The following is a 12,622-nucleotide window of genomic DNA, read 5'->3' as shown; positions in this document are numbered from 1 at the left end:
GATTTTAATTGCTGCTGGCAACACTGTATTTAGAAAGAAGTAGTGGCTGCAAGCAACAAGAAAGTGTAAATTTGTCCTATGCATCCTGGGAAAAAAATTATGGAATGCTACACGAATTTACATGTCATTCTTGTGCAAGGGCCATGCTAATCTCTGTATCGTTCCAGTTTTAGTTTATGTGCTGCCGAAGCAACCACTTATTGTACAGTTGATTCCCATACATCTCTGGTTAACAGCCAAGATTCCATGTATAGTGACAAGTATAATTTAATAAACAAATAAAATACAATAGGCATTTATAAGCTTCAAACTGATTTTACATTGTGATATCATAATTCATGAATGTTATTAGCAATTCAGCCATCAAAATGTGGGTCATGAGTTGTTTCCCAAGGCAACAGCTTTCAGAACAAATTCCAGTGGAGCATGCCATCTTTTCACAGCTGCATGCATGGATGTCATTCAGACAAGCCATCATACTGCTCTCCCTGCATGCTTATTTATGTCATACTGCTGTCAAAAATGCTATGCAACTCAGAAAAATGGGAAATTGGATATAATTAACTTTAGATTTTAGAAAGGAGAGCACTGACAAATGTCATTTCATTAAAACTTACACTCTTCGTAAGAGGATTCAGAACAGACTAGTCTGGGATAGTTTTCACACAACTTGAGATGGGATCTATTGAGGAAGTTACAGAAATTGTGCACTGAACTATGTAGAAATTCAAAAGACAGGAACATGAAGCCTGTGCACTTCCCACATCAGTGATCCATCCAAGAGATCCAATCATCTTTAATTTACACACAATTTGGGATCAAATCATAAAGATTAGTTTTAATAAAAGAAGGGATTTTATTAATTGGCATTCTTAACAAATGATTGTTTTTTAAATGTTTTGCTCTACAGTAAAATGTCAAGGACAATGAGTTATGTTGATTCAAGGCTCCAAGGAGCTTGTTTCCATTCTTGCATGATTTTAATTTATGGGAGAAATGAAGCAGTGATTGGCATATCCCTGAAAAGTGTGATTTTTAAACACCATTAATATTGTATACTCCTTCCAAAATGATGAGTATGTCCTTCACACACACACACCTCTCTCTCTCTCGTATCCCATCATGATTAAATTAGTCTCAGCAGTTTTCTTCCCATTTAACTGTCATCCAGTGAGTTTCTGAGCCTACCTTTCTATTGTTAAACATAGTATGCTTTTGACTTCTGGTCTTGGCTAGTTAGAATTATTATCTATGATAGATCCTGTCTTAGCTGAAATTCTGAGTGGGCTAATAGTTTAAAATTGGGAAAAGAAAAAAAAAGCCAGTCTTTGATATGATTTTTAGGACATCTGGTAATAATTGCTCAGTGCCACAGTTGCTGACAATGCTAATAATTTCTGCTATTAGATTTCAGACCTACATTTCTAGCAGGTTGAAATTAGGGTTTGTTTTTGGCAAAATATGTGAGTGTTAAATAGGCCACATGCAAAATATATAGTCACAGACAGAGAAGGATAAGAAACACGGATGTAATCAGTAAATAACTAATGGTCAAGTATTGTCTGATCAAACGAGAATCTAATGGTTCAAGACATAAATGTATGTAAAAAAAAGAACCCAAATGCTCACAATATCAACATGTTGCTTTTTGAGAAAAATGGCTTATGCTGGGAAACACATTGAAAGATGATGAAAATTTTCAGTGATTCAGAGGGACACTGAGTTGTGACAACTGGTTTTCTTATTGGTTCAAACTACAAGGGAAAAAAACCCTCCAATTGCCATGACTCAGCTCCCAGATATTGAAAGTTGTTTTGTATAGACAAATAGCAGAAATCTTTTAAATCAGAAATATTTTGATGTAATTGTGATAGCAGTTCTGGCTCTAGATATGAGAAGGGTGATGCTGTATCCTATAGAAAGCAAGCCAATCGTTTCTCAGTTTGATTCCCCAAGCTCTCACTGAGAACATGTTGATGGAAAACATAAGTTTCCATTAGCTATGTTTTATTTCTTCTCTTTCAAATATAACTGGCCTTTCTAGTAGGGAATGGCAACGTGTATAATGGTACTTTTTCTAGACAGCAGAACTAGGTAATTACTTGAAGGAATCCTGTTGCATTTGTACATCTTTTTAGAGATGTTCTGATTGCCTCTAACCTCAAGATGTCTTTAAAAATGTAGTTTGCTTTCCCTTTATATGAAGAGAAAAAGTAAGCTGTTAGGTATATAATGCACTCACCTTTCTTGCTTAAGCTGTGATTAGAAAATAGCTGCTGTAATATTTGAAATTGTTACATATGATTAAATGATTTGTTAAATAAGAGATTAATAGTTGGGAAATTTAAACAACAAATTTTATAGTTTTTGTATTTATTTGATTATTTTCTACCTGTTCTCCATAAACTCAAGGTGTCATATGTAGTACCTCTTCTTCCATCCCAGAATTGAAACTTGTGGCTGAAGCTAGACTTGACTCTTGGCTTCCCAGTCTCACTCCAATACTTTAACCACTCCTCGCAGGAATATTGCTGTCCTGCGTTAAATCCAGCCAGCACAATTAGATCTTTTTCTCCAAGTTGTTCTAATGCCATTATATGTCACATTTTTTAGGTATCGCAAAATGCACCTTATGCTACAGATAATATTAAGAGCAATGATAAGCTAGAAAGTTGGAGAGAACCGTCTGATCTGGATGAGCACATAGAAACAGCACAAAATATAAATTCAATGAAAGCCATTGATAGCTTCAGGTAAGAACAAAAGGGGTCAGCCTCACATCCCCTAACTGTAACAAAAAGATGTTCAAGTAATCAACTTTTTTATCCTGTCCTCACGACTTGGCCTTCATCTCGTTCTTCACCTAGGGTGAGTCCATTTAAAATTGCTTTTGGCTGTTCCAATTTTAATGCATTGTTCCCCCTCTTATCCCAATACAATTTTTGCCATCCACACAATCTAATATACTTGATTGAAGATATAGTTTATGATGTAATCGAGTTGGAATTTGCCAAGCTCCTATATACAGTTTGAGGCTGTTGCAGCTGTCACACTTCATGGAGTGGTTGAGGTTCAGAAAAGATAGATCTGGATTACACAGCAGTATCCATGTAGTGCCTGACCTGAGCTTATCATAGTGTTTGTCAAGTTGTGTGTGGGCTCCTTCTGTACCTGGATTTTCCCCTATTTCAAAACAATAACACCTCTGCACCTGTAATTTGTAAATTGGGCAATTTGACAAGTAGTTAAATCAACTGCTTTATCATACACCTAAACCTATCCATCTTTCCTCATCTCAAGAGAGCAGTTGATTGTTGTTTCTCAAGCCAGAAGCTGACACTCTGTGGGAGTAGAAATGAAACCAATGAATATCATTCAACATGTAAGGAGCAATGATGTCTTCTCCCTGCTCCTAGTCATGGTGATGACACAAGTGAACAGATGGTCTCCCAGCATAGAGCTCGATTGTCTGCAGTGACAAATCTAGCTCCAATGCATTTGCTATCACATGAGATGATAACCCAGTAATGGAAGCTCCAGCTCCTTATGAAAATGTGTGTGCATTTGTATGTCTCTTCAGTGACTTCTTCAATGTGTTTGAGAGAGGGAAGATGATACACATGTCTTCAAAGTGTTGAAGTGAAACACAGAGATAATACTTGAGAAGCACTGCTGTCTATAACAATTTTATGAAAACCTTAATGTACACAAAATAAAGAGTGACCATCTGTTCTTGAAGTTGTCCCAAAAATGCTTTTTTCAAGAGGCGACTGGACTTTCTGGTTAACCTGAAAGTCCAGTTGCCTCTTGAATAAAGCATCTTTGGGATAACCTGGATTACTAAGAATCTCCATAGACATTTATTCTTGAAGTAGTATATGACCATTGAGCTTGCATACAGTTAAGCTTTGCTTAGAATGTTATAAGATGACATTCTTGCAAATTATGGCCTTTTGTTACTATTGTTTTTCTTTTCTTTACTTTTTCTTGTGTACTTGTTCATGTATACTGTCTGTAAAAGTATTGTTTAATATCAAAATATGATCCTGCCACACCAGTCTAATATAACTTTTTCTTCTTCCTGGATTTTGCTCTATAAGTTGCTTTGTGGAAACTTTGTGTTCATAACTAGGGACTTCAGAGGAAAACCTTTTTAATTGCTTTAAAGCTTGAAGACAGGAGACAGATGCCTAATCAGCTTAAAGAATTTTTTTCTTAGCTGATAGCAGCTGATAGCATAGTGTTCAAAGAGAGCAAGCAATGTGTTAATATTCTATTGTTCTCTAAAATAATAGCACATGCCTTTTTTGCATACAGTTAGAATAGATATTACTCCTGCATTTTCAGAAGTTTCAATGTTTTGAAATAGTTTGTGGGTTTTTTTTTTCAATAGATATATCTGAATGGAGAAGCATTACTACAATAAGCCAATTTATTTCTGAAGAAGTCTTCAGATCTTATGTTTGTTTCTCATTTGAAGATACATGCAAGAAAAAAAGCATGGAAACATCGCATGCTTCCTAGTGGCAAATAAGATGTGCTGTCTTGAATTGTGCAATAAAAGATAATGTAATTTTTAAAAACTTAATATAAAGAGAAAGCTCGTGTGGAATGTGTCATACAGAAATTAAAATATTGGACTAGTAATGGAAACCAGTTCTTAATCATGGAAGCTCAGTGGGTAACTTCAGACATCCTACCTGACAAAGTTATTGTGGAGCAATATTGAAGAGGATTTTATTTTATGTACACCGGTAGATTAGACATCTAACAAAAATCTTCAAAAGAAAATTAAATAATGTTAGAATCTAATTATTTTAAATATAGGATAGCAAACAGAATAGTACTTGGTGGATCATCTTGCCCTCATTATTGTTGTGAGTTTTTAAGACAAAATCAAAACCACAGGCTGACAGACGCTACAAGGATGTACAGACAGCTATGATGGCTTTATGCCAAAGTGTAGTGATATTTGTTTTGTTCTCAGAAAAAATCAGAAAGAGCAGGTGGCTTTAAGATTACCAAGGAAGAGAGAACCCCAGATGGTACCCATGGCCTGTTGCCTAATTACCTCTGTATGTCCTCTAGAGATTACATTAAAATGAATTATTGCCACAAGGATACATGAAAAGCCATCCAAGTCATCCTCCGGCCAGAAAAGGGCATTGGTGGACACATGCCTCATTTGGAAACATTAGCATTTCAAATTATATCATTTTCTTTTTAATTGCTTTAATGCAGAAAAAATTAAGAGAGCAAATAAATATAGCAAAAATAAAAATGAAGGGAAGTTCTGTTTTCTAAGTATTAAATGTAGAATTAAACCATTACCTTGTGGAATAATAATGGTCAGGACTTCTATTATTTTGATAGAGAACTAGGTCATAAGCAGAGCAAACAAGTATCATCAATTCAAAATGACATTGTGACATGATTTTAAAAAAACACAGAAAAAAATTAATACTAGCCAAAAGTTGCTGGGAAAATTGGATCTACTTTTGTTCCATATTCAGCAAAGCCACTGCTGCTGTGTTTTCCTGGATATTTATCTAAAATATGAATTAATATTCTAATATTAGAAACCCCTTGCCTTTCTATAAAAACAGATGCACAAGATGGATAATCAAAGATATTACTTTCTATCAACCAAGGTAGTGGTCAGAATGATTCCATCGCCATTGAATAAGGAAATTCTTCTATCTTATTACATACACTCAGAGATATTTATTCTATCGTACTCTGTTGAAAACTGCTGTCAAAACCAGCCCTATCATTACGCTGAATAAGGCAGCTCCCTCAGCTCCCTGCTGATTTGAAGGCTAATAAGAAAAGGCTCCAAACTGAACATTAATTAATGATATTAATAGAATTTTTACTGCCAGGATGGAGCCAAGATGTTCAGCAGATTTTCTGCTTCTAGTGTTAAGAAATTTGACCAGCTGTAGGTATTATGTACCTCCTCATGGCTACGACCATAACTTGCTGTTCATCAAATGTTTAGGACCAAACCTGAATACAGATGAGCTCATCTATATAAATGCATGGTGTGTTACAGTGTTTATTGTCCATGTTAGGTTTTTTTTTTTTTTGGGGGAGTTAGGAAGGAGAGGAGTAAAAGACTGTATAATTCTGTGTTTACTAAATTCTAATTGAGTTTATTAAATGTTATTTCTAAGCAAGATTGCATCTTATTTTTTTTGTAGGCTAGGAGAAGCAGATTAAAAATTCCAGTTTTATTCAATTGTGTAGTTTTAGAAGCATAAATGTATATCCCAAATATTGACAACACTCAGAAGCTTCATGTCTTTTAAAATGTTACTCTTTCTACATTGTCATATGGTTTTTAATTGCTGTATAACAGTATTTATTAGATATGTACTTCCTAAGTAGATCTATACATGAAAACACGGACAAATTGGGGGGGAAAGTTGATTCTGGTTCTTCTTTCAGAACTGCAAAATATAAGGAAGTAGAAAATCGCATTAAACAACACACACAATTAATGAAAGAAAAAAGAAAAAAGTTAAGAGGACTACCCAAAGAAGATATGGAAAAAGCAAATCAAGACCTTGAAACTGTAAGTTTGCATTTAGAAAACAAATCAAAGATTTTGACACTGGAGGTTGCATTTATTCCCTTTGAAATATAGGATTGGTTCATATATACCATTCCTAAATGCTGGGATTGAATGTGATTTGTGCTCATGTCGCTCTCACCCCCTTGGAGTTTTCCAATCTCCTCTCCTCTTGATCGCAAATCGTACCATAAACTATGTTGACAGAAGTTTGCTTTGGATATGAATCAAGATTGCAAAGCAGTCCCTAACTCACTCTAGTAAATGCAATCAATTTGTAAGATGGGAAGATAGGTTGAGCAACGTGAATGAAAAATAAATAAAAAGAAATATTATTTCTTCATTTAGGAAAACTAGTTGAAATGAGACAAAGAATTTTGATTATGGCGCTTTGCAAATGAATGAATGAAAAAAACATTTAAGGCAGGATTTTTTAAAATAAAATATCAGTAGAAAATATGTATACCAGTTGTGTATTATTTTATATTAATCTTATATGCTATAAAACCTATGCATACAAGTAGTCCTCTGCTTATGACCACAATTCAGCCCTGAATTTCCACTGCTAAGTCAGACAGTTGTTAAGTGAATTTTGCTCCATTTTACAATCAATCTTGCCACAATTTCACTGCAGTTAAGTTAGTAACATGGTTGTTAAGTGAATCTGGCTTCCCCATTGACTATGCTTGTCAGAAGGTCGCAAAAGGTGATCACATGACCCCATGACACTGCAACCTTCATAAATACATGCCAGTTGCCAGGCATCTGAATTTTGATTATGTGACTACAGGGATGCTGCAATGGTCACTTAGTGTGAAAAACGGTCATAAATCACTTTTTTCAATGCTGTTGTAACTTCAAATGGTCACTAAATGAATCATTCTAACTCGAAGGCTGCTTACATTATGTGTAGCTGAAAAAGTCATTTTTAGAACTGACAATATACGATATTAGAACCAGAAATATAGAGAAACAGGACTAAAAGTAATGTAAGGTATTCATCTGACCTAAACTTACAACCATTTGTTTACTGGCCAATGAACTGTTTTCATGGCACTGAAAAAAGTGATGACCAGTCCTCAGACTTACGACCTTTGCAGCATCTCCACAGTCATGTGATCAAAATTTGGGTGCTTGGCAACTGAAATACATTTACAACAGTGGCCCCAGGGCCATTCGCAGCTTTCCCAGCTGGCTTCCAACAGGCAAAGTCAATTGGGGAAGTTGGACTTGTTTAACAACCATATGATTCACTGAACGATTGTGGCCATAAAGGTTGTAAAATCAGGTGTGACTCATTTAACAAGCATCTTGCTTAGCAACAGAAATTCTGGTCCAATTGTGGTCGTAAATCAAGGATTACCTGTAGTATGTGAAACTTGAAACGGTTCAAAGTATTCAGATTCTTCTATATATAAAACCGAATGAAAAATCCATTTTAAAACGCGCTTTAAGGCTTGTTTTCATTCAAGATTTGTAAGATGGTCTTGTGATTTGCTATTGATGTGTGGAAAAAGAAAAAAGTAAGTTTCTTCTCACTGCTCAATTGGTTGATTTAAAAAAATGTTCTTCAGTATTAAAAAAGCATATGGTACAGATAGCGCTCAACTTATGACTGGAATTGAACCTGGAGTTATGGTCATAATTCATGATGGTCGTTAAACAGGTCGCCACATAATTATGCCTGGTTTTATGACCTTTTTTGCAGCAGCCACTAAATGAATGCCATAGTCTCTAAGCGAACCTGTTTCCCAAATGGGAATTTTTTGGCAAAAACCACTAAAAATCATGGTCACGTGACTGCAGAATGCGCAATCAGCCATAAACCTGAGCTGGTCGCTAAGTGACCAACATGCAATGGCATGACTTCAGGGAGGTACAGCCGTTGACCAGTCATTAAGCGAGGATTACCTATAGGGGGTTAAGAATAATAATTTCATATAAATATACAGTAGTTTCATTATATAACATAGAATGATTGTCTCCGATTTAGATCATTAGCCAACTAAATCTAGTATTATCAACTGACTACTAGCAGTAGGCTAGATTTTTTTCAGTCCCGTCAAGAAATGCCAGAAGTAAAACCAGTTTTGTCACTGAAATATGGCTCTGCAAATTTAGGATTTTAGCCTATCCTAAAAATATGCTAAATTTTGATCAAATGCACTTTAATATGGAAATATATCCTGTGGAACCCAGTGAGAGTTTCATTCAAGTAAAATGAAAAAAAGTTGAGCTACAGTAGAAGTATGATAATTGCTGTAAGTGGAATCCAATCGGTTCTTGCTGAAAGAAACTTAACTGCACAATCCCAGATATTAAAATGTCCAGTGGGATTTATTTCTAGGAAAGTTGGCATTGGAATGTAAAGTAACTTCCCCATATTTGGTTGTGGCACCCATATTCTGGAATTTGCCCCAATAAATATAAATATCCTATCTTTGCTAGAGTTTAAACCTATGACTAATTTTATTTGCCATGGAATTTTGGAAACCCCATGGTGATACAATTAAAGCAATAATGGCCATTATTACATGCAGGGCTGTCCTGTACAATTATCCAGGATAGTAGCCTGCTCAAAAGTACTCAGCAACGTCCTGATGGTACTTTGGGCCTCTCGTCTGCCTTGGCAATGAAACCAGAATAGGGCTTTTGACCACATGAGAGTTCAGAGCAGAGAAGAGGTGGTCTGGGAAAGCCTCCTTTAGCTCCAGTCCTAAGCAGCAGAGGATTCATTGGTTTTCTTCAATCTAACAAGACCAATGAATTCACACCAAGGGAGCCAGTCCTCATTGCTTCCCACTATCTCTTTCCTGCTTCTCCTTCAACCCACAACAACAAAAACAGGGGAGAAGATATGCTGCCACCCCTTTTTCTCCCCCTGCCTGCCATTGATGACTTTGAAACAGGAAGAAAACAGGAGCTGAAATAAGCTTTCTCACTCTTTCCTGGCGGGACTGCAGGCTTCGCAGCGACTCTCCTGGCTGCCTTGTGAAGCCAGAGGAAGTGTTCCTGTCCTTATACATACACTTGGAGGAGAGACCAGAGCCTTTTCTGGCAGCTTAAAATATATTGTAGCTTTAAAAAAAATATTCCTGAAATCTGGGGTGGGGCAGGGAGGTAGAGAGAAGGTCTAAAGACAATCCCAGCACCACAGATATGTTTAAAATGCACCTCTACTACATATTTGGCATTGCAGTGCTGAAGACAACTGGGAGGTGCGTGCCCCTGTCCTGCAGGGAAGCCGTCACAATACTGCACCTCAGAGTTTTAGGACTGCAGAGCCAAAGTCATGTCCAGAGGTATACCGGTGCCCGTTACTCTACCCAACTGAAAAGAAAATTGGTGGTTAGAGATCCAGAGGATACAGGAACATCTGACTTGGCATGCTTGTGCCAACAGAGAAGTGGAAATACATTATAATTTAAGTTGTAGGAGAAGTAACAAGTGGAGGCTGCCTTTGTGGTGGGTCAGGATGGGTTGGGCACATGGTGTATTTGTGTTCTCGACAGTTAGTGGTTATCTTCATGTCGGGGCAAGTGGGAAGTGTGGGGCAGCTCTTAATTTTTGCATTTTATTATTTCTTCACCCGAGACTAAAGACACACTGCATTCCATGAGGTCTAGGTACACAGTGGTTTAAGTAAGCAGAAGAATATATATTAGCAACAATACTGAGCAGAATTCATAATTGAAGCTTTCTTGGCCAAAGGCAACACAGAGTCCATTATTTCACACTGACATGAGAATGGCAGAGAGATCCAAGTGTGCAACTGTGTAGTATTGTTTGAGGCACAACCGAAAATAAGATGGTCACGTTATGTTAATTTGATCATTAGGTGTTGTGTACAGGTTGTTTATTCATATCTGAATCTTTGCCGCCACAGGTTCAGCATTTGGAGGAGGCGCTTGGTGAATTGAAGAAGGACCTTCACAAGGAGTATCGTTTCACCGCTTTTACAGGCGAGCTGCTTCCTACAGCAGATAATCTCCTACCCACAAATATATTTTCTAAAATGACATTTTAAGTGGATGAAAGACTGTCTCTCATGCAGCAGCCTCTCACTAGTTGTTTTTCAGGGGAATCTGTTTTTTTTAAAAGATTTTATAAAACTATGTATTCCCTCTTCATTGTTTATGTTTTTACTTCATAAAGTTACAAATCAATATATATATCCTAAGACTTTGGAATACCTTATACCATAGTTGTAGTGTGGGTTTAAGGACAGCGTGGTTGCATTCTGTTTTTTTCTATCTTCTCAGAATTCTTTTGTGAAGATATGTTTCATAACTTAGTCTGTATTAATGAGTCTTAGCAGAAGTAGGAAAGTTTTTTATGTAATTGCCTATTGTGCTAATTCTGGTATAGTAACCTCAGGAGCCAAATAACAGCCCTTCCTGATGAAGGTTTTTGAGAATGGGAGGTGATCAAATTGGCATTTCATTGCTCCTAAACCAATGATTTCCCCCAAAAAAAAAACACAAACCCGATTGACAGGATTTCATTAGCATCTAAGTGCCTTAGCTGAGAGGCCTGTTTTCCAGGTTAAGATAATGTTTGGCTTTAAAGTTTCTAACCATATATCACATTTTATTTTTGTGCCCTCAAAAGTGACAAAACTTTTCTCTGAACTTGGATCCTCAAGGATTTTGTTATTATGGAAATGTCAAGGCTCTGATAGAAAGCTACACATTGAACTTGAGGAGCTATGGCTAGAAAACAAATCTCCCTGAAGCAATTATTCATCAAATGCATTTGATCATATTACACAAATAACTTCAACAGAGAACCCATTGCTAATGTCTCCATGTGTGATGTTTGGAATCATTAAGGAATGCAGACATTTTATTTAAATACCAAGAAATCAGTAGCAAAGAGGTCAAGAGTAAAGAGACTGATCTGAGCTTTAGGTATTTCTTTACTTGATTTATATAACCGCCCACTCATCATATAACTCAGCCTCCTTAGATTTAAACAATCTGTTAAAGACAGGATGTGACTGTACCAGCTGTATTTCTCTTGATACAATAAACAGCTGGTGTTTCTTCTCTGTTTCCGAGTCCTGTCTCTGATTAGTGCTTGGCTTGGGGCAAAATAACATTTTCAGATGAAATGCACTTTCTAGCAGGCTTACATTATGGTGGGACTAACACTAGCCATCTGTGGTTGTAGTCTATCCACATAATGAAAGTGAAAGATAACACTGAAATTGAGGGGGGTGGCTTTTCTTAATGTTCAGAACAGCTGGACAAGCAGGAACGGGAATTACCCTTTATTCCTAACTTCAGAAAAATGTACGATTAGCACTGACTAGCCATCTTCAGAATGGAGTTAAGGTGGCTTGTTCAGTTTCACTGGTTTATTGCAAAGCCTTCCTGGACTGTCCTTGTTCCACACTCAGTATGTTAGTGTTAAATGGTGCTCTGTTTCACACAATACGCCTCATATCTCAACCCACACATATAAGATGTTACTCATTTCATCCATCATCTGCTGTTTCATTCTTCTCTCAAGTGTGAGCAGTGTTGTTATTGTCAGTGTTGTTGAAGCAGAAATTTTGTAGAATGATTCTTGTGTTCAAAAGGCACTTCCAAAATGCAGCAGGGCTGGCCTACCTCAATTTGGAGTAGCTTACATAATCAGTATAACTGATACAGGATATGTGTCATAAAGCTGTTACCCACGATGTAAAATTACTCAATTACTCCACTGATTATAAAACATTTCCTAGGTCATTCAGGGGTCTCCAACCTTGGCAACTTTAAGCCTGGTTGATTTCAACTCCCAGAATTCCCCAGCCAGCAAGCCAGCTTTTAAAGTTGCCAAGGTTGGAGACCCTGATTTAAAGTGTAAGGAGGGAGGGCTGCACTAGAAGACGCAATAATGTTAAGCAAGGGCCCTGTGTCAGTTCTGTGAATTGGGTTGAATTGTTTTGGTTTTTGTCTAGATTTTAGGAAAATCTTTCTTCCTTGCTTTAAAAATGCCAGCACTGATTTTGGCAGTCATGATTATAGGATGAAGAGGTTACCAAAAATGGATGTGGTACCA

General features: G+C 36.7%; 1 protein-coding gene and 1 non-coding gene across 4 annotated transcripts in view; one reads left to right on the top strand and one right to left on the bottom strand.

Moving 5' to 3' along the window:
• Positions 1-11,624, top strand: part of LRRC27 (leucine rich repeat containing 27) — a 62,686-nt gene extending 51,062 nt beyond the window's left edge. For 2 of the 3 annotated variants that reach the window (XM_087964265.1, XM_087964264.1), the window contains exons 9-11: positions 2,614-2,753; positions 6,451-6,577; positions 10,461-11,624. In XM_087964265.1, coding sequence (XP_087820391.1) covers positions 2,614-2,753; positions 6,451-6,577; positions 10,461-10,601 — 408 coding nt within the window. In that variant the 3' untranslated portion in view covers positions 10,602-11,624. The remainder of the gene's footprint in view (positions 1-2,613; positions 2,754-6,450; positions 6,578-10,460) is intronic. The other variant, XM_087964266.1, reaches the window with a different exon arrangement.
• On the bottom strand, positions 94-197 carry LOC113414073 (U6 spliceosomal RNA). Its single transcript, XR_003371133.2, has one exon. It is a non-coding gene; the product is annotated as a U6 spliceosomal RNA (small nuclear RNA).
• Positions 11,625-12,622: the final 998 nt, after the last annotated feature.

The sequence above is a fragment of the Notechis scutatus genome, chromosome 4, assembly GCF_049901735.1.
Source record: "Notechis scutatus isolate UNSWTSFEM ecotype Mainland chromosome 4, rNotScu1.2, whole genome shotgun sequence".
Classification (NCBI taxonomy): Eukaryota; Metazoa; Chordata; class Lepidosauria; order Squamata; family Elapidae; genus Notechis; species Notechis scutatus.
This window is presented reverse-complemented; position numbering and strand designations above follow the sequence as displayed.